The sequence below is a fragment of the Pseudonaja textilis genome, chromosome 7, assembly GCF_049901715.1.
Source record: "Pseudonaja textilis isolate UNSWEBS1 chromosome 7, rPseTex1.2, whole genome shotgun sequence".
Lineage (NCBI taxonomy): Eukaryota > Metazoa > Chordata > Lepidosauria > Squamata > Elapidae > Pseudonaja > Pseudonaja textilis.
This window is the reverse complement of record NC_141996.1, coordinates 4,947,012-4,968,375: the sequence shown is the minus strand read 5'-3', so window position 1 is coordinate 4,968,375 and position 21,364 is coordinate 4,947,012. Positions and strand designations below refer to the sequence as shown.

At 45.5% G+C, this 21,364-nt stretch overlaps 1 protein-coding gene across 9 annotated transcripts in view; it reads left to right on the top strand.

The window, feature by feature from the left end:
- The window catches only part of TENM4 (teneurin transmembrane protein 4), a 362,826-nt gene that overhangs the window by 304,932 nt on the left and 36,530 nt on the right, over nt 1–21,364 (top strand). For 6 of the 9 annotated variants that reach the window (XM_087936921.1, XM_087936920.1, XM_087936917.1 and 3 more), the window contains 6 exons: nt 5,861–5,980; nt 11,435–11,696; nt 13,085–13,352; nt 15,513–15,656; nt 16,565–16,814; nt 20,102–20,122. In XM_087936921.1, the coding sequence (XP_087793047.1) occupies nt 5,861–5,980; nt 11,435–11,696; nt 13,085–13,352; nt 15,513–15,656; nt 16,565–16,814; nt 20,102–20,122 (1,065 nt within the window). The remainder of the gene's footprint in view (nt 1–5,860; nt 5,981–11,434; nt 11,697–13,084; nt 13,353–15,512; nt 15,657–16,564; nt 16,815–20,101; nt 20,123–21,364) is intronic. The other 3 variants (XM_087936922.1, XM_087936919.1, XM_087936918.1) reach the window with 1 other exon arrangement.

Genomic DNA, 21,364 nt, shown 5'->3' with positions numbered 1-21,364 from the left:
CGGTAGATAAGAAGGATAAATAGATGATAGGTAAGAGAGAGAGAGGTAGATGATAGGTAGGTAGGTAGGTGGATGGTTGGATGGATAGATAGATAGATAGGTGGACTGGTGGATAGTGGATGGATAAGATGATAAACTCAATTTACCCACTTCAAAATGTAGATAATGCTCCGTTGGCATCTTTCCTGCATAGACAACATACTGCAGGTATCTATTCTTCGGTTTAGCTGTGCCCCAAATTTCCGCTGCTAAATGAAATAGTTGTGAGTTTTGCTCCATTTTAGGACCGTCCTTGCCACAGATGTTCAGTGAATCACCGCAGTTGTTAAGTTAGTAACATGGCTGTGGATTAGTGAATCTGGATTCCCCCTTGACCTGTAAGTCCAGACCTCCTGTATAGTACAATCAAACTTGCAGGGTTCTGTAATGCCAGCCTGTCCCAATCAAAATAATGTTAATCTTCCAGTGAAATTGATTTCTTGCCTGAATTAATCCGACACTGAGAGACTAACAATTAAGTAATAAGCAAGACCCCGGTCAAGGAGCTACCGAGTCAGACAAACAACCTAACGAAGGAACCCCCCAAGTCTACTCCCACCAACACCGACTGGGCAACTCAATTGTATATAAACAGAGAGCAAACCCCACTCCCTTCCAGTACTGATGATATTACCTAGTTGGATAATGAAATGTCTGCAAGAAAACAACCCAACTCAGGCACCAAGGACCCCTCGAGTTCTTGCATATATCTGCCTGATTTGTTTTCAGGATGTGGGGCCTCAGGTTTTGAGGAATTTGCCTTATGCAAATACACTATCATGTAGGCATATATATACACAAATATACACACACACACATACACACACACCTTTGCATTTCTCCCAGCCATTGTTGCTTCCAAAGTTTTCTGTTCACCTACATAGTTTTGCTTCAGATTCACCAACTGGGGTTTCAGAAACACCATTAAAGATACGATCATCCCTGAACACACATGAAGCATTAATACCACCCTCGATAAAGCCACCCTTGGAATAGTGCATCCAGTTTTGGTCGCCACGATGTAAAAAAAGGATGTTGAGACTCCAGAAAGAGGGCAGAGAGAGCAACAAAGAGGATTAGGGGACTGGAGGCTGAAACGTGTGAAGAATGGAATGGTGGCAGGAATTGGGTATTTCTGGTTTAATGAAAAGAAGGACGTGGGGTGACATGATAGCAGTCTTCTAATATTTGAGGGGCTGCCACAAAAAAGAGAGGGTCAATCTATTCTCCAAAGCAGCGGATTTTGGACTTCAGGGACCACCAAACTCATAATTTTAAATCCTGTAGACCACTAAATGTGAATTTTGACTGGCGGTGACTTGCTGATGTTTTCCCAGGCTCTCTGCAGAAAGCAGCAGAGACCCTGGGAAAATCCTCCCAAAAGTCAACAGGAAAATTCCCCACCTTGTTCTCCTACCGATCGATCATTCTTTATTTGGGATCGCAGGGATACCGTCTCCAGCTCTGTTCTCGGGCGGGGGGGAGGAGGAGAGACTTTTGGCTTCATGCAAGGAAAGCAGCAGAAGCAGCAGAAGTCTTTCTTTCTCTCCCCCAAACTCTGCCAGAAATGAGTCTTTGTGAGATTTGTCGTGCCGGCGCAGCCTCTTGGAGCAGGATGCCTTGCAGAGTCCCAAAGACTCATTTCTGGCAGAGTTTGGGGGAGAGAAAGAAAGACTTTTGCTGCTTTCCTTGCGTGCAGCCAAAAGCAGAAGAAGAAAGAAGTGGAAAGAAGCAGCCCGGTGGCCAGGCCAGGCGCGTGGGGTGCGTGGGGCAAGTTCCCCCCTCCGCCCTTTCCCTCCACCCCTTACTACCTCATGTTGTTCGCAATGCAAGTAACGCAAGCTTTGTGTTTCCGCGGACCATGTGGGCGGCACAGCTTTGTGTTCCCGCGCTGCCTGGATTAATTACTTTGGGGGTGACATTTCTCTGCAGACCACCAAAATTTTCCCATTGACCGCCAGTGGTCCCTGGCCCGTTGGTTGGTGACCACTGCTCCAAAGCACCAGAAGGTAGGGCAAGAAGCAGTGGATGAAAGCTTATCAAGGAGAGATCCAACCTAGAATTAAGGAGAAATTTTCTGACAGAAACAATAATTAATCAGTAGAGTCGCTTGCCGCTAGAAGTTATGGGAGCTCCATCACTGGAGATTTTTAAGAAGAGATTGGACATTCACTTGTCTGAAATAACAGAACTGGAAGAGACCTTGTAGGTCTTCTAGTCCAACCCCCTGCTCCGTCAGGAACCAATGGTATAGGGACTCCTGCTTGAGCAGGGGGGGGTGGACTAGAAGACCTTGAAGATCCCCCTTCCGACTCTGTTATCCATGCTCTCAAAGTGAGCGCTGCAGGAATCTTCCTTGTTGGCGTTTAAGACTGCAAAGACCTTTGTCCCTTGGACTTAATGCCTTTGAATTCCCCTTTGTACGGAAATAGCTCAACACCTGGCAACAATTGTCGGGTTCCCCAATGCATGTAAATCAAAGACAGTATAGCTGGAGGCAGTTGAGAGAGAGAGAGGGTTTTGCTGATTGAAATATATCCCCGTTAAAAGCAGTGCTTTCCTGCACATTAAAATCCAGAAGCTGGGAGTGTTCCAAGTCCGCATGTGGTATATAGATTGGAATAGGAAACATTCGGCCCTGCGCATCACTCAGGAGCCGGCACTCCAAACCGCATCTCTAAATTTAAAGAATCGAACCTTGTGTATGTAAACAGAACGAACTGCAGGTAGTTCTTGATGTACGACAAGCACTGAATCCAAAATTTTCATTGCTAAGCAAGGCAGCTGATCCAAATCCCGGCTCAAGTCTTTATCCATCCCAGTCAAATATTTGTCCAATAGACTAGACTAGACTAGAAAATAGAATGGAATGGAATAAAACAGAACAGAACAGAGTGGAGTGGAGTGGAGTGGAGTGGAATGGAATGGAATGGAATGGAATGGAATAGAATAGAATAGAATAGAATAGAACAGAATGTAGAATAGAACAAAATGTAGAATAGAATAGAATAGAATAGAATAGAATAGAATAGAATAGAATAGAATAGAATAGAACGAAGAACGAAGAACATAGAATATAGAATATAGAACAATAGAATATAGAATAGAATATAGAATAGAATATAAAATAGAATATAGAACAGAACAGAACGTAGAATAGAACAGAACAGAACAGAACGTAGAATAGAATGTAGAACATAGAATATAGAATAGAACAATAGAATATAGAATAGAATATAAAATAGAATATAGAACAGAATAGAACAGAACAGAACAGAACAGAATAGAATAAACAGAGTTGGAAGGGATCTTGGAGGTCTTTTAGTCCAGCCCCCTGCTCAAGCAGGAGAATCTAGGCCATTTCAGATAAGTGACTGTCTAGACCCGTGATGGCGAACCTATGGCACACGTGCGTGCAGGTGGCACGCAGAGCCATTTGTGCCGGCACGCGAGCCGCAGGCAAACTTACCTCACTGTGCATGCACGTGCCTCACACCTAATTTTCAGCTGGTTTGAGGCCATTTTCGGCCTCCCAGAGGCTTAAAAAAAGCCTCTGCAGGCTTTGCAGGATGAATAATAGGCCCGTTCCAGTGACAAAACAGGCCTATTATTCATCCTGCAAAGCCCTCAGAGGCTTTTTTCAAACCTCTGGGAGACCGAAAAAGGCCTCAAACCAGCCGAAAATTAGTTGTGAGGCGCAGTGCAGGTAAGGGGGGATTGTACATACATGGGCAGGGGGTGGGGAGGCGCACGCATTGCCTTCTGGGTGCTGGCATGTGAGTGCACGCACACAAGCGTGAGCACAATTTTTGGCACAGGAGCCCAAAAAGGTTAGCCACCCCTGGTCTAGATTCTTCTTAAAAACCCACAACTTCTGAAGGCAGCTTCTGTTCCACTGATTGATGGTCCTCACTGTTAGGTAGTTTCTCCCTAGTTCTAGGTTGCTTCTGTCCTTGATTAGTTTCCATCCATTGCTTCTTATCTTGCCTTCTGTTGCTTTGGAAAATAGGTTGACCCTCCCTCTTCTTTGTAGCAGCCCCACAAATACTGAAGGCTGCTATCATGTCACCCCAGTTCAAACCAACACCTTTGTTAAGTGAGTCATGCGGTCGTTAAGCAAACCTGGCTTCCCCTCTTAATTTTGTTTATCAAATGCTAGGCTAGGAAGGTCACTAATGGTGATGTGTGATTCCCCGGGACACTGCAAACCATCGTAAATACGAGCCGGTGGCCAAGCGTCTGAAATTCGATCACGTGACCCTGGAGATGCTGCAACGGTCATAAGTGTTGGAAAAATCCCGGTCATAAGTCACTTTTTTTTTCAGTGCCATTGTAATTCTGAATGGTCACTAAATGAATGGTTGTAAATTAAGGAATACCTATTTACTCTGGCCCAAACATGAAATCCACATTAGACGTAGAGTTACAACGGAATAAGAGAACCAAATTTGGAGAATGAAACTCTTTTAAGGTCCATTCCAAGAAGGTTCTGAGGGAGATTTCCTTGCATGCAAAAAAAAAAAACCCCTGGTGAAGCCCGTTTCAAGAGGTGGAGGCCCAGCAGATGGCCAGCAGCACCTGATGGAAGTTAGAGGTGCTGAAACGAAGAGTCCATGATGACCCACAATGTCGCAGATCCATGTTCATCGCTTACAAAGTCTTCTCTGTCAGAGCATATTCATTAAGTGGCAGAGACATGGTTAACAAAGTCAGCAAGTGAGTAAGCATGGCAACAGACCAGCCAATGGGAGTGTCCGCTTTGGAAGCCATATTGAAACCAGATGCTCCCACGCTGTCACATTTTGAGCCTGGGAAAGTGGGAGGGGGGGGAATTTCTTGGAGTGTGTGTATGTAGTTAGACATAATAACATTCTTTTTCTAATTCAAGGTCAGGTTAGTTTGCGCCTAAGTGAGAGGAAGTCTTAAATTGGGACGGATGGTAATTGGAACATGTGATGCGATGATGAGTGCAGGGGATGGATTTGTAATTTTTACTTATTGCAAGGAAGCCCGGAACTTTCAGATTCAGGATTCCCCAGTTGTGCCGGTTACTATCCAAAATAAAAGGAACTTTTGAGAAGATGTCTGTCTCGTAGTTATGGAGGTTTTTCTGGAACGCTGACAGGGAGCTGACAGACCGGGTGTGGTTTGGCTCTGGGTGCTTTGCTGAGCATTGAAACTGAAAATAACTTTGCTTGCTTGCTGAAACTTGAGTTCTGTCCTGAGCCCCCTGCTGCTTGTGGTTTTGCTTAGGCCTCGTTGGTAGAAACCACTGGTGTTGTACATTTACTTATTTTATATATAAAGAAGTTAATCATCCTGCTGGATATGATTTCTGTGGTCTTTTGCCAACAGAAAGGGAGGGGGGAGAAGTGGGGCAGCTTGGAAATGGAAAGTGCATTCCATAAATAGTTTTCAAAGATAGTAACTAGGTGACTGAAGTTTCTGCCAAGCAAAATTCTAACTGGAGAGCCTGATTGATGACTCTTAGCTATGGATGTGTCCCATTGGAGAATATGAATTATGATACACCCAGAGGGTGGGGAGAAAACCAGGCTCAAGGATGACAATGAATTATGTGTCTCAGAGTCAGCTGCACCCAGGCAGTGCCAGACATGTTAACTCCCAATAAATCCTTTATAAGTTTTGGAAGTTTGGCTCAAGACTCATGATTTAAATGGGGGCAGCTGCCAGAATCCTGACACAATCATCTGTGTGTTTTCTAGACTTGAATTTATGCTGCAAAATCTAACTTTCTCCTTGTTTGGCCAATTCAACTCCTTTCAACTTGTGTTGTTATTTTTTAAAAACTTCCTTGCAGGCACCCTTGTGTCATTCGTGGGCAGGTGATGACAGCGGATGGGACCCCTCTGGTTGGCGTGAACATCAGTTTTGTCAACAATCCTCTGTTTGGCTACACCATCAGCAGACAAGATGGCAGGTAGGTGGATCTCTTCCTTGGAGGAAGTTGGTGTGGGCTTCCGGATTTTGGACAAGCAGCCGTCAAGATTTGTGTCTGTTGGCACATACCCAAATACCCTTTGGGCAGACTCCAGATGAATAATATTAAGGAGTTGTGGTCCTCAGTTGAGGACTACCTGTACAGAGGTGTCTGTGAGGTCCCTTGAAGTCATGCTCAACTCTCAAAGAAAGCTATCTTGGGCTTCCATTTTGGGGATCGTGGGTCTTCAAACCTGCTGGCTGGGGAATTCTGGGAGTTGAAGTCCACACGTCTTAAAGTGGCTAAGTTTGGAGACCCTTGCCGTGGATGGACAAAGCAAGGTCTTGCATGATGATGACCCGTAGATGATGACCTGCTAGTAAGATTCTCACAGTCTTAACATTAGAAAGATTAATGAGTCAGAAAATGGCCCCTCAGAATCAGGTCTGGGCTGCTGGGGTTTTGCAGGGGTTCTGGAGAGCCCCTAGCTAAGATTCTGTTTGCAGTTTGGAGAACCCCCAAATCCAACTCCTGGCTGGACTTGCTCACTCCTCCTGTCCCTTCCCAGAAGTCTCCATGCGGCCCATTTTGGATGCAAGGTCAATGCACAGCCCACATGGAGGCTTGGGGGAGAGCGAAAAACAGGCCTTCCGGAAGTCCAAAAACGGGCCCATTTACAGCCTACGGAGGGCCTCCGGACCGCGGGGGAGGTTTGAGGAAAGTCTCCGGAGCCTGGAGAGGGTAAAAATACCCCCCCCCCAGCCATGGTGCAGGAGGCTCATTAGGCCACACCCACCATGGCCGTACAACCTTCCCCTGTTACGTTCACCAAGCCACGCCCACAGAACTGGTAGTAAAAAAAAATTGATCCCCACCACTGATGATGCCCCATAGATGATGACCTACTAGTAAGATTCTCATGGTCTCGACATTAGGGAGATTAACCAATCAGAAAATGGTCACTCAGAATACTTTTGAGGAAGTTCCACTTGTGACTTCCTACCTGATATAACCGCCCTGATTTAATCAACTACTAGACTAAGACTACGGGCGATAACAATTGGTGTCTTCTTGCCGAGTGTCGGAGCTTATGCCTATAAAGGCAGTCTCAGTGGATAAGCATGGGGCGCATTGATTATGTGCTATCAAGTCGCAGTCTACTCTTAACAATGGCAACGATAGAAATTTTCCAGAGGGCATGCAAGCATATCTTTATGGAATGCCAGTTGGTTTTGTATTAATTAATCCCACTGGAAAGCCAGATTCTTGAAGTTGCACCTTTTGTAAGGGTTGAGTAATACAGAAAGGAGCAATTAAAAATGACTTGGTGGCTGAGCCAGCTCACGTGATCCTGGAAGGGGAACAACGGGGTCGCCCATTCGGTTAAGTTGCATCTGGGACCATCTCATTGGTATAGATTTTGCCTGGTTAGACTCTGTCACGTGAAGTGTTTAATGCCCCTTTATAACGCTTTTGTAAGGCCACACTTCGAATATGGCATCCAGTTTTGGTCGCTAAGGTGTAAAAAAGATGTTGAGACTCCAGAAAGAGTGCAGAAAAAAGCAACAAAGAGGATTAGGGGACAGGAGGATACGAAGAATGGTTTTGCAGGAACTGGGTGTGTCTACTTTAATGAAAAGAAGGACTAGGGGTGACATGATAGCAGTCTTCCAATATTTGAGGGGCTGCCCCAAAGAAGAGGGAGTCAAGCTATTCTCCAAGGCACCTGAGGGGAGGACAAGAAGCAATGGGTGGATTGCAGAAATTGAACCTGGCTAGTCTAGTGAAGAGAAGGACCAAGGGAGACATGATAGCAATCATCCAGTATTTGAGGGGCTGCCACAGAGAGGAAGGAGTCAAGCTCTTTTCCAAGGCACCTGAAGGAATCATGGGTGGAAACTGATCAAGGAGAGATTCAACTTGGAAATAAGAAGAAACTTTCTGACAGTGAGAACAATCAACCCATGGAACAGAAGTTGCCTTTGGAAGTTGTGGGAGCTTCATCCCTGGAGGCTTTCAAGAAGAGATTGGATTCCCATCTGTCAGAAAGGGCGTAGGGTCTCCTGCTTGGCCGGGGGAGTTGGACTAGATGACCTACAACAGGGTCCCTTCCAACTCTGTTATTCTGTTAAGATATGGAAAATTATCAAAGAGAAATCCCACTTAGAATGAAGAAATTTCCCGACAGCAAAAACAATTAACCTGTTGTCTTCAGAAGTTGTAGGTGCGCCATCACTGGAGGTTTTTAAGAAGAGACTGGGAAGACATTTGTCTCAAATGGTATAACGTTTTCTGCTTAAGCAGGGGAGGGGGGTGGACTGGAAGACCTCCAAGGTCCCTTCCAACTCTATTATTCTGTTATTCTCCAGATCTCGGAGAAAAGGGATTTCTTTAGGTTGTTGCAGGCATGTTTTGCATCAAAACTTTGGAAACATCTGCACAGCCACAGCAACAAAGACCAGTCCGAGTGTTTGTTGGGTGGGTGTGTTTAAACAACTGGACCTTGAAGGATTCCGATCAAATTACAGGAAAACATTCCTTCCTTTGTCAAGCTGATTGTTGTCCCCACAGAATAATCCATTTTGTCAGGCAGTAAAAAAAAAAGTGACCCTTTTAAAATATATACAAAGATTCTTGGTTTGAACCAGTGAGCAGGCAAAAAATATTCTCACCGGAGACTACAGGATAATATCAAATTTCCAGAATTCAGCGAGTAAATAGATTCAGCAATAAATCTTCGTTTCTCAACCTGATGTGATTTAACTTGTCAGTTAAGCTTCGCCTTGACTTCAGTCTCTCGGAACAGGCTAGATAAGAACACCTTAGATGGAAATTTTATTGTCAATTAGATGTGCTTTCTTTTTATACTGACTTTAGCTGAAATCCATTTCTTTATTATTATATCTTTCTTGCCTTTTGAAATTGAAAGGAACTCATCACCTGCATTTAACAGATTTAATCATCAGAGTTGGAAGGGACGTTGTAGGTCATCTAGTCCAACCCCCCGCCCAAGCGGGAGACCCTACACCATTTCTGACAGAGGGCAGTCCAGTCTCTTCTTGAAAGCCTCCAGGGATGAAGCTCCCACAAGTTCTGAAGGCAACTTCTGTTCCATGGGTTGATTGTTCTCACTGTCAGAAAGTTTCTCCTTATTTCCAGGTTGAATCTCTCCTTGTTCAGTTTCCATCCATTATTCCTTGTCTGGCCTTCAGGTGCTTTGGAAAATAGCTTGACCCCTTCCTCCTCTCTGTGGCAGCCCCTCAAATATTGGAAGACTGCTATCCTATCTCCCCTGGTCCTTCTCTTCTCTAGACTAGCCAGGCCCAGTTCGTGTCTTGGAGTCAAGTGGTTGTTGATGTAACTAACATTTCTACCTTGAGAAGCATATCTCAGGTTATCTCGGAATTCAGACACACAGAGATTTGTTTTAAGAGGCGAGTTTTGCAAACATTATAGGTGGTCCTCAAACCTACGACCACAATCGGGACAGGAATTTCTGTTGCTAAATGAGGTAGGTTTAGCCGTGTCCAATCTTGCAACCTTTTCGCTCTTGTTCTTAAGTGAATCACATGGTTGTTAAACAAATCTGCCTTCCCCCATTGGAAGCCAACTGGGTTAGTCACAAACAATCAAGATTCAGACATTTGGGCTTGTATTTACGACAGTTGACGTGTCCTGGGGTCACCTGATCCCCTTTTGCGACCTTCTAACTAGCCAAGTCAACGTTGGGAAGCCAGATTCCCTTAACAACTGTGTCACTAAGTGAGCCACTGCAGTGATTCGCTTTACAATTGTGGCTAGAAAGGTTGTAAGATGCGGGGGGAAATCATTGAACGACTGTCTTGCTTAGCAACATAAATTTTGGGCTCAGTTGGAGTCGTAAGTCGAGGACTGCCTATCTATTTCTGCAATCCCCACTGCAGCTCTGCTCAGTTCACCATCCGGGCTTGGTGGGATTCAAAAAATTTTACTACCGGTTCTGTGGGCATTGCTTGGTGGACATGCCAGGGGAAGGATATACTGCAAAATTCCCATTCCCTCCCCACCCCACTAACCTGCTTTCCAGCTCCGTTCTCCTGTGCAGGGCAACCAAAGAAGACTCAGCCAATCAGCTGGGACTCGGGAGGAGGAGAATAGATGGGGGCGGGGCCAGTCAGAGGTGGCATTTGTCGGTTCTCTGAACTACTCAAAATTTCCGCTACCGGTTCTCCAGAACTGGTCAGAACCTGATGAATACCCACCTCTGACCTTGTCAAATGTTAACTAACTGTTTAAAACAAGGGTCTTCAAACTCAGCAAGTTTAAGACTTGTGGACTTCAACTCCCAGAATTCCTGGGGCTAATAGGACGGGAGGTGGAATTCTGGGAGTTGAAGTCCACAGGTCTTAAAGCTGTCAAGTTTGAAGACCCTTGGTTTAAAAATGTCTTCCTTGAAGCTTCAGCGCTTTTGAGTTTGCCGGCACGCCATTAAAAACCAGCCAGCGTTTTCCTACTTGAATTGCAGAATCAATAGCTCTCTCGGCTCACTTGCTTTGTTTTTATTTTCATGGACCGGAAATAAATTAGGCCCACCATGTCTGCCAGATTGTAAATTAGATTTACCTCACAGTAGATCTCTTAGATGGGGCCTCTGGATGTTGGCCACTAGTTGCCAGCTAAAATAGTCCCTCTTTAAATTTCTCCCTTCATGTTAATAAGGTCCCCCTATGTCTGTTTCCTACACACACACACACACACACACACACACACACACATACCAGTTTCCATTGTTGCTTTAATTGTGAACAGTTTAGGGCAGCCTTTTTCAACCTGAGCTACTTTTAAGATGTATGGACTTCAACTCCCAGAATTCCCCACCCAGCTTGGGTGGACTTCAATTCCCAGAATTCCCCAGCCAAAATGGTTGGATCTCAGCTCCCAGAATTCCCCAGCCAGTATGGGTGAACTTCAATTCCCAGAATTCCCCAGCCAAAATGGTTGGATCTCAGCTTCTAAAATCCCCCAGCCAATATGGGTGGACTCCAGTTCCCAGAATTCTTCAGCCAGCATGGATAGACTCCAGCTTCCAGTATGCTGGCTAGGGAATTCTGGGAATTGAAGTCTATGCATCTTAAAGTTACCACAGTTCTGCCCTGAAACATGTTTTCTTTAAATGTTTTCTTAGTCCTTTTTACCGCTTTGTACAAGAAATCAGAAAATACTTTTCTTAATTTATGTGGGTTGTCTTTTTTAAAAAAAATGGTGCATTTGTGCTTGAGTTCAAATCCACCCAGTCAATTGGCCAAAATAGAATCATTTCATTATTATTATTATTTTTAAAGGGGAAATGTCACCGCAAGGTCACTCTCCTTCACCCACATCGGCCAGCTAATCTACACTTGTTTCGCTTCCCTCCTGCAAAAACAAAACAAAAAAAAAACCCAACTATCTATCTTTGGCTTTCTGCCCACACAGTTTCGACCTAGTCACCAATGGCGGGATAGCCATCGTTCTGCGTTTCGAGCGGGCGCCCTTCATCACTCAGGATCACACCCTCTGGCTACCCTGGAACCACTTCTTCGTCATGGAGACCATCGTCATGCGACACGAAGAAAACGACATCCCCAGCTGCGATCTGAGCAACTTTGCCCGGCCCAACCCTGTGGTGTCTCCCACTCCGCTCACCGCCTTTGCCAGCTCCTGTTCCGAGCGAGGCCCCATCGTGCCCGAAATCCAGGTAAGAAAAACGGGATCGCAAAATATACTTCCAGATGCGGTAAATTCAGGGACCGGCGTTTGTCTCGTCTCTCCTCTGCTCGAAATAGCATCCACACGATCCCGGAATTAAAATTCTGCTTTTAAAAGCAGGTTGGTTCGTGGCTGGACGCTCACAAGGACAAGGGAGTTTGCAAGATTGTGGTTTTTCAGCCAAAAAAATAAAAAAAAGCAAGGGTGAACTCACCCAGCTCCATCTTATCAGGAAGACAGAGACCATTAGAGGAGAGAAGCTGTGTTGCAAAACCATGAAGGGGCTGGCTAACATCGACACAAACCTACAAAGTAAAGCTATACAATGGCCGAAAGAATTGAAGTGTCTCATGTCCTGAGGACAGCATAGATGTTTGCTGGCAATAATAGAAGAGAATATTTGTAGCTCAGGGTTGAACGTTTGGGGTCCTCTGTGCTTGTGATTTTCTTGCACGCATTTTATTATCCAACCAGGTAACACCATCAGTGATAGAAGGGAATAGGGATTGCAGGAAGAAAGAGGAAAATGACAGCGATGACGTCAATGGGGCCCTTGGTGCTCTCTGAGCTTGGGGTTTTCCTGCAGACCTTTCATTACCCAACTAGGTGACATCATCAGTGCTAGAAGGGGGTGCGGGTTGGAGGATGGAGATGGAGGAGGAGATGTGGGGGTAGGGTCCTTGGTGGTCTCTGAGCTTGGTGGTTTCTTGCAGACCTTTCATTACCCAACTAGGTGACATCATCAGTGCTAGAAGGGAGTGGAGGTTGGAGGATGGAGATGGGGGGGGTAGGGTCCTTGGTGGTCTCTGAGCTTGGTGGTTTCTTGCAGACCTTTCATTACCAAACTAGGTGACATCATCAGTGATAGAAAGGAGGGGGGTATGTGGAGTGGAGGAGGAGGAGGGATCCTTGGTGTTCTCTGAACTTGGTGGTTTCTAGTGGACCTTCCATCACCCAACTAGCTAATGTCACCAGTGCTAGGAGGGAAATATATATATATATATCTCCAACTCTGACTGGATGGTGGGGAATGGAAGGATTTATATTCCTTGCAGACAGCTGGTCATTTGCATCCTTTTAGAGGGCCGCTGAGGCCACTTGGAAGTTTATCTGTGTCCTCAGGGTCATCTGAGTGGTGCAGATGCGTGTGGAGTCTTCTTAGAACTGCCGAAAGGACTGTGTTGTAGACTGGAGATAAATTAAGCCTGTAATCCCCACCTACCCCCACCCCTATTGAGAAAGGGTTGATCAGTTTTGACCTAGCGATCTCTTTGACCCCTCTTTCAAACCAGCAGTCCTCTTTGTCCAAAATGTGGACTTTGCTGTCTTCGGAAGTTCTTCAGCTGTGATTTTTTTTGTTTTGTTTTTAATCTCCAGGCCTTACAAGAAGAGATTAAAATCTCAGGGACTAAAATCAAGCTCAGCTACCTGAGCAGCCGTACGCCTGGCTACAAATCGGTCCTGAAGATCAGCTTAACCCATCCCACCATACCTTTCAACCTTATGAAAGTCCACCTCATGGTTGCGGTGGAAGGGCGCCTCTTCAGAAAGTGGTTTGCTGCAGCTCCAGACCTCTCTTACTACTTCATCTGGGACAAGACGGACGTCTACAATCAGAAGGTCTATGGGTTATCCGAAGTCTTCGGTAAGATACCATTTTTTTTATTATTATTATAAAAAAAAAAAATTATTTTAACAATAAGACAACATAAACATACCACAAAAAACATAAAAATATCCTCCTTCTTCGTGAATTTACATACAGTGCATCGATTGGTTTACCACTTTTTTTTGTGCATCCATTTCCTAGTCACTAATATAATTATATTACATAATAGCTCATATTATCAATCAATAATTGTATAACCTAATATCATCACTAAAAAAAAATCATTTATCTATAATTTTGTTAATTCATATTTTAACGAGATAACTATAGTTTACTTAATTTATTTTGCAATAAATCATAAGATCATACCAAATCTATCTTGATAATGTTTTATAAAGATAATATCAAGAAAAAAATTTTTTATGCTAAATCTGAATATTCTATTATTATGTTTTATTATCTAACCATTGATAAAAAAAGATCCCAAACTTCATAAAATTGTTTATCTTCTTGTTCGGTAAGATACCGTTTTTGTATCTGCCTTTCTAATCTTTGGTAGCTGCAGCTACCAATACAGTTCTAGACTGCATAACAGAGGGATAGTATCAGGGCTGCTGGGGTCTCGCAGGGGCTCAGAGAGATAGCCCCCAATAACTTCAGAAAGACAAGCAGCAAGGGAAAGCTCTTAATAGGCTTAATTGAACTTCTGGACATTCAGCCAAGAGCATTTCACATCTCGTAAAAGTGTGGCAAGCTAGATAAACAATCCACTCAGCGCTTGCGAGCAAGAGCCATTGACAAAATCAGATAATATAGCCACTGGCCTCCGAGGGGATGAATTTCCCAAATAATAAGAATCACATAGCTCACCAGAAACTCCTCTAAGACTCCAAGATCCCTCTTCACAGTCACTGCTATTAAGCCTGGTTTCACCCCGTCTTTTATTTAATTATTAAATGACATGAAATAATAAACAACTCTATGGGTATATATCTTTTTTTAGGTCATTAGGGCAAAGAAACGATGTCGAGTTGGCCATACCCACCCAGCCACGCCCACCCAGCTCGTCCTTAGGGCAGAGAGCCCCTTGCTAAAAAATGGGAAGCCCACCCCTGGATAGAATCACATGAAGTGTTAATGCCACCTTATAAGGCCTTGGTAAGGCCGTACTTAGAATATTGAATCTAGTTTTAGTTGCCACGGTGTAAAAAAGACGTTGAGTCTCTAGAAAGAGTGCAGAGAAGAGCAACAAAGAGGATTAGGAGGATGGAGGCTAAAACATGCGAAGAATGGTTGCAGGAACTGGACATGTCTAGTTTAATAAAAAGAAGGACTAAGGGTGGTATGATAGCAATCTTCCAATATTTGAGGGGCTGCCCCAAAGAAGTGGGGGTCAACTTATTCTCCAAAGCACCTGAAGGCAGGACAAGAAGCAACGGATAGAAATTTATCAAGGAGAGAAGCAACCTAGAACTCAGGAGAAATTTCCTGACCGTTAGAACAATTAATCGGTGGAATGACCTGTCTCCAGAAGTGGTGGGTGATCCATCACTAGAGGCTTTTAAGAAGAGATTGGATAACCATTTGTCTGAATGGTTTATATAGGGTTTCCTGTCTGATCAGGGTGTTGGACTAGAAGACCTCCAAGGTCCCTTCCAACTCAACTCAAGTTAACCAGGATTGCTTTCTGTAAAGTCCTGACCAACCACTATCTGAAGTTCAGATGGCAAAACCACACTTGGGGGAGCGGTTTCTGGTCCTTCCCTTTGTCCTGTGGAACCCCTTTCCATAGAAAGATTTCTCCTTCCCACCTTACATTTTCTTACCATTCCTATATTTAAGCCGCTTAATTCAGACAACCACAAGATGGCAGCAGAGAGACACAAAAAAAATTGACTCTCTGCTGCCATCTTGTGGTTGTCTGAATTTTTGAAGCCCAGACGCCATAGCCCTGAACTTTCCTTGGGATGGGGGGAATATAAAAGTGTTTGATCTAGCTGAATCTGGTTTATTTTCTTTCATTTATTATTGGTTTTTTTTTATTTTTTTATTTTCTTGGGATTGCAGTTGCCTCTTTTCATAGTTGATCCGGGTTGTGTTTTGGTATTTCTTTTTAAAGATACTGCTTGAAAGCTGTTCATACTAGGCTGATTTCTCTAGTGTCTTACCTGGTTTTCTTCCTCTCGCGACTCCCAGTCTCAGTGGGATACGAATACGAATCGTGCCCGGATTTGATCCTGTGGGAGAAACGGACAGCGGTGCTTCAGGGTTACGAAATAGACGCTTCGAAACTTGGAGGATGGTCTCTGGACAAGCATCATGCGCTTAACATCCAAAGTGGTATGTTTGTTTAATGGTTCATTTCTTTATACATACTTCATATTTCCTAACCACCCGTCTCCTTTATGTTACGGTCCTTTGGCTGTCAGCCCCTCCAGCAGCCGAATCGGAGGAGGAGGAGACATTGGAGTCAGGGTCACCATCAGGGCAACCTTGGAGCTCTGAGCGGAAGGAGGGAATGGAGGTGGCAGAGAGAGAGAGAGAGAGAGAGACAGAGATAGAGCCTGGGCCATCTGCCAGCCCTCAGATCTGGAGGTGGCTGATGAAGAAGAGGAGGAACAGCTGGGTCCATTGCCCGACACATGGATGTGCAGAAGGGAGAGGAGAGAAGAGCAGTAGAAATCTATGGGTTGGACCTCTGTGTGCTCTCTGTCAGAGGCAGAGATGGGGCCAGGACCGTCCAACAGTTATCAGCCTTCGGAGTCAGAGATCAGCGGGGCAGAAGAACAGTTGGAGCCTGTTCCCGATGTACGCATGCGTAGAGCTGCCAGGAGAAGAAAACGGTTAAGGAACAAGGGTCAACTTGGGAGTAAAGGCATAGGTGGATGATGAATGGACCCTCCCATAGGGAATAAAGAGGAGCGAAAGGGGAGTGATGTTTGCAGGAGACAGTCAGTTCGTTTAATTAGTGTAAAGATTTGTTCGTGACTCTAGAGACTCCTTGCCAAGTGTTTTCTTGTACAGCCTTGAGCTCAGAAGCTATCGGCCTGGCAATTCTCCAAGCCTGATAAGGTCTGTGGTTGTAAAACCCTCTTGAAAGACTGTTTGCCAGGACTTTGCTGGATGTGAATGATAGGAGTTCACATTAGCCTAATAAAAAGGGACGAGGAGTCTGCTTCGTGATTTTGGGAAGCCCGGGTCAGAACAAGTTCTGCCTATCACCCCTTGTGTTTGCCCCCCACTCCCAGGTATCCTGCACAAAGGAAATGGGGAAAACCAATTCATCTCCCAGCAACCCCGAGTTATAGGGAGCATCATGGGGAACGGACGCCGAAGAAGCATCTCCTGCCCGAGTTGCAACGGCCTGGCCGACGGCAACAAACTCCTGGCACCTGTTGCCCTGACCTGCGGCTCAGACGGCAGCCTGTATGTCGGAGACTTCAACTACATCCGAAGGATCTTCCCTTCGGGGAACGTCACCAATATCTTGGAGTTAAGGTATGGCCAGCGTTTTGTAACGTTGGTGGCTTTGCTGCCCCTCGAGATGATTGTTCTCAGATGACGGAAGCAGGAACGGAACATTTCAGGGTGAAATGAAATGAAGCATTTTTATGGACCAGGGGGTGGGCTGCTACCGGTTCTCCTCGGTTTGGACGAACTGGTAGCTCATTTTATCATTTTTAATCGCCAGTTGGGTGAACCAAGGCTGGCCCCACCCGCCCCGCTCCTCCCAGGAATCCCCACATGGCCCGTTTTGGCTCCTAGGTAAGCACAGGGCCCAGACGGAAGCTCGGGAAGGCAAAAACTGAGCCTCTCGAAAGCTCCAGAAAGCTGGAAATGGGCCCGTTCTTGGACTCCAAAGGGCCTCCGGAGCCCGGGGAGGCTGTTTTCACCCTCCCGGAAGCTTGAGGAAAGCCTCTGGAGCACAGGGAGGGCGAAAAATGGGCCTTCCGGAAGGCCAGAAACAACGGGCCTGTTTCTGGCCTCCAGAGGGCCTCCAGAGCCTGGAGAGGCCATTTTCGCCCTCTCAGAGACTTGAGAAAAGCCTCCGGAGCCCGGGAGGGAGAAACACCTCCCCCCCCCCTGGTGCAGGAGGCCAACTAGGCCACGCCCACCATGGCCACGAACCGGTTGCTAAAATTTTTGAAGCCCATCCCTGGATAGATAAGATAGCGATGTTTCGTTACCTATGGGGTTGGCCCAAAGAGGGAGGTCAACCTATTCTACAAAGCATCTGAAGGCAGAACAAGAAGCAACGGGTGGAAACTCGTCAATTACAGATTAACAGAGTGGGAAGGGACCTTGTGGGTCATCTAGTCCAACCCCGCCCAAGCAGGAGACCCTACGCCATTTTTGACAGATGAGATTCCAATCTCTTCTTGAAAGCCTCCAGGGATGAATGTCCCACAACTTCCGATGACAACTTCTGTTCCATGGCTTGATTGTTCTCACTGTCAGAAAAATTCTCCTTATTTCTAGCTGGAATCTCTCCTTGTCAATCAAGGAGAGAACTGAGGAGAAATTCCCTGACAGAACAATTAATCAGTGGGACGGTTTTCCCTCCAGAAGTTTTAAATGCTCCGACACTAGAAGTTTTTAAGAAGAGATTAGATAATCATTGGTCTGGAATGATATAGGGCTTCCTGCCTGAGCAAGGGGCTGGACTAGAAGACCTCCAAGGCCCCTTCCCACTCTGTGATTCTTTCTCTCTCCTACCTGCCCCACAATTCAAGTTAAAAAGGATAGCTTTCCTCATACAAGGCCGCAGGCCACTACTGCGCGCTGAGCCATTCAGAACACAGTCACAGAAGAGGCAGGCTTAGAAATTGATTCCTATTTATGACGGTCTCAGCATCCCCTTTTGCAACCCTTCTAACAACCAAGTCAGCGGGGAAGGCCAGATTCGCTTAACGACCGTGCGACTAATCGAACGACGGCCGTGATTCGCTTCAGCAGTTGTGGCTGAAGCCAGGTCGTAAAACGGGCCGAAACCTCATTTAACAACGGTCTCGCTTAGCCACGGGGCAAAATGGTGGTCGTAAGCCGAGGACTTAACTGTCCTTCTGCTCATTTTCTGCTTGGCGTCCCAGCTCAAGGAGCTTAGCCAACAGGTCTGGTTGGGTTTGGCTGGGCGCCCATTCGGGGAAAATGTGAATTTGAGAGCTGAAAACGCTTCTCCTCCAGAGGAGAGAAAGAGAGAGAGATGGAGAGAGAGAGAGAGAGGGAGAGAGAGAGAGAGAGAGAGAGAAAAGGCCTTTAAAGTGAGGTTTTACTTCAGCCGAAAGAGCACTTTGAAAGTGGGGAGGTGGGGTGGGGGCTTCACAAAGTTTGCAACAAGGCAAGCTTTGTGAAGCTTGTTCGGGACCACCGAGCTCAGCCTAAACATTGGTTTGGCCTTCTTTCTCCCTTCCTCTCTTTTCCTTCTCTCTCCTTCTCCTGGGGCAACTGGGTGGCTTTTGTGCAATAAAACTTTAAAAAAAACAACCCAATTTTGGCCCTCCGGGGTCCAGCAGTTAAGTGGCCTCTCCATGAAACGTGAAGAGGCACTCTGACCAGTGGTGAAACTTCAAAAAAATAAATTACAATAAACATCCAGGATAGCCTCTCTCACTCTCTTTCTCTTCTCTCTCTCTCTTTCTCTCTCTCTTCTCTCTCTCTCTTCTCTTCCCTTTCTCTCTCTCCTCTCCTCTCTCTCCTCCCCTCTTCTCCTCTCTCTCTCCTCCCTCTCTTCTTTCTTCCTCCCTCTCTCTTCTCTCCTTCTCTCTTCTCTCTCTCTCTCTCTCTTCTCTCTTTCTTCTCTCTTCTCTGCTCCTCTCCTCTCTCTCTCTCTTCTCTCTCTTCTCTTCCCTTCTCTTTTCTCCCTCCCCTCTTCTCTGCTCCTCTCTCTTCTCTGCTCCTTTAACTCTTCTCTTCTCTCCCTCCTTTTCTCTCTCTTCGTTCTCTCTCTCTCTCTCTCTCTCCTTTTCTCTCTCTCTCTTCTCTCTCTTCTCTGCTCCTCTCCTCTCTCCCTCTCTCTCTTCTCTTCTCTTTCTCTCTCTCTCTCTCTCTCTCTCTCTCTCTCTCCTTTTCTTCTCTCTCTCTCCCTCCCCTCTTCTCTGCTCCTCTCTCTCTTCTCTGCTCCTTTAACTCTTCTCTCCCCTCCTTTTCTCTCTCTTTTCTCTTCTCCTCTCTCTCTTTCTCTCTCTCTCTTTCTCTCTCTTCTCTGCTCCTCTCTCTCTCTCTCTCTCTCTCTTCCTCTCTCCTCCTTCTCTCTCTCTCTCTCTCTCTTCTTCTCTCTCATTTTCTTCTCTGTCTCTTCTCTCTCTCCTCTCTCCCTCCCCCTCTTCTCTGCTCCTTTAACTCTTCTCTCTCCCTCTCCTTTTCTCTCTCTCTTCTCTCCCTCTCTTTTCTCTCTCTCTCTCCTTTCTCTCTCTCTCTTTTCTGCTCCTCTCTCTTGCTTCTCTCTCTCTCTCTTCTCTCTCTCAAGACATAATAACCCAACAATGGATTTATATAACTACAATCCCAACTACATTCTATTTCAACCAGCCAGCATTGGACAAATGATATTTTCCCAACCACCACCTGAGGCGATAGGTCTACGACAAGTTTCCTGCTCTTCGAAAAGGATCCGTTTGCTAACTCTTTTATTTATTGCTGCCTTGTAGAGAGTGTGCGGTTGTTACTGTCGACTTTCCAGCCTAAACCGCCGGGCTCGGAGTTCACCTTCTAACCTTTTCTCTCTCTCTCTCTCTCTCCTCCTTCCTTCTCCTCTTCTGCCTTCTGCGTTCCTGCTCTTCTGTCAGAAATAAAGATTTCAGGCATAGGTAAGACACCCGATGGTCAGTTGTGGGTTCCTTTTCTCTGTCAAGTTGCATGCTCTACTTTTTCTTCCTCGCCACCCTTTTTTCTTGTTGTTATAAGGTGATTTAAGGTTGCTGGGCTGCCAACGGGTGAAGGAATATGAAACAAATTTATTTTATTTTATTTTTATCCTCCCCTAATAATGCAATTTATCGAGCAGCAAAGAGGTGAAATGCAAAAACAGGAGGCCCTGAGATTGAAATCTGCAACAAGCCTCACAAACTATGTCTGTGAAAGGGGCAGGGCTTATATCGCGAGGCCACGCCTCCCCTCTCCCGTGTTTTGATCTCTGGCTCTGCTAACCCTGAACCCTACAATAAACCTACTAAATTTTTAATTCAGGATCCTTTTTTTTTGATATCTACATTAAATCGTTTGTCGCAAGACATCAAGGTGTTTTGATGACGAATTGGATATGTTGCTGGAATTGGGTATGTCTAGTGAGTGGTGCGGTGGCCTAGCGGTGGAGCTCTCACCTCACCATCGGGAGGCTGTGAGTTCGATCCTAGGTAGAGGCAGATGGGCACGATGGGAATAGATCTTCTGGACAAAACTCCTCATTGGCGAGAGAAAGGGCATCCGGCCAGTAAAACACTCCGCTCCGTTCAGTTGCATGGGCTCCAAAGCGATTATGGGATCATTAAAAGAAGATGAATTGGGTATGTCTAGTTTAGGTGTGACATGATTAGCAGTCCCTCAATATTTGAGGGACTGCTCCAATTGGGGTCAACCTATTTCTCCAAAGCATGCAAAAACAGCTTTGAAGACAAGAAGCAACTGATGGAAACTAATCAAGGAGAGAAGACGAAATAAGTTTAATTTAGAGCAGTTAGATTAATTTAGTACAATTGATAGTGGAACAACTTGCCTCCAGAAGTTGTGGATGTTTCTTGTGACTTTCTAAGAAGAGATTGGACAGCCATTTGTCTGAAATGATATAGGGTTTCCTGCCTGAGTAGGGGGCTGGACTAGAAGACCTCTAAGGTCCCTTCCAACTCTTTTAATCTGTTATTCTTTTACAGAACCTTCAGTTCCGTTGAAGGAAAACAGCAGCTGGTTTTCCAGGGTGGAAAATGATCTGAAAATTACTTTGTGCAACTCACCATCCGTTTTATATAATCTAATCTATTAAAACTATAAACCTAAATGCCCATTTCCAGCCTGCTGTCAGTTTTTTTTTTTTCCTCAACTTGCCACCATGTTTC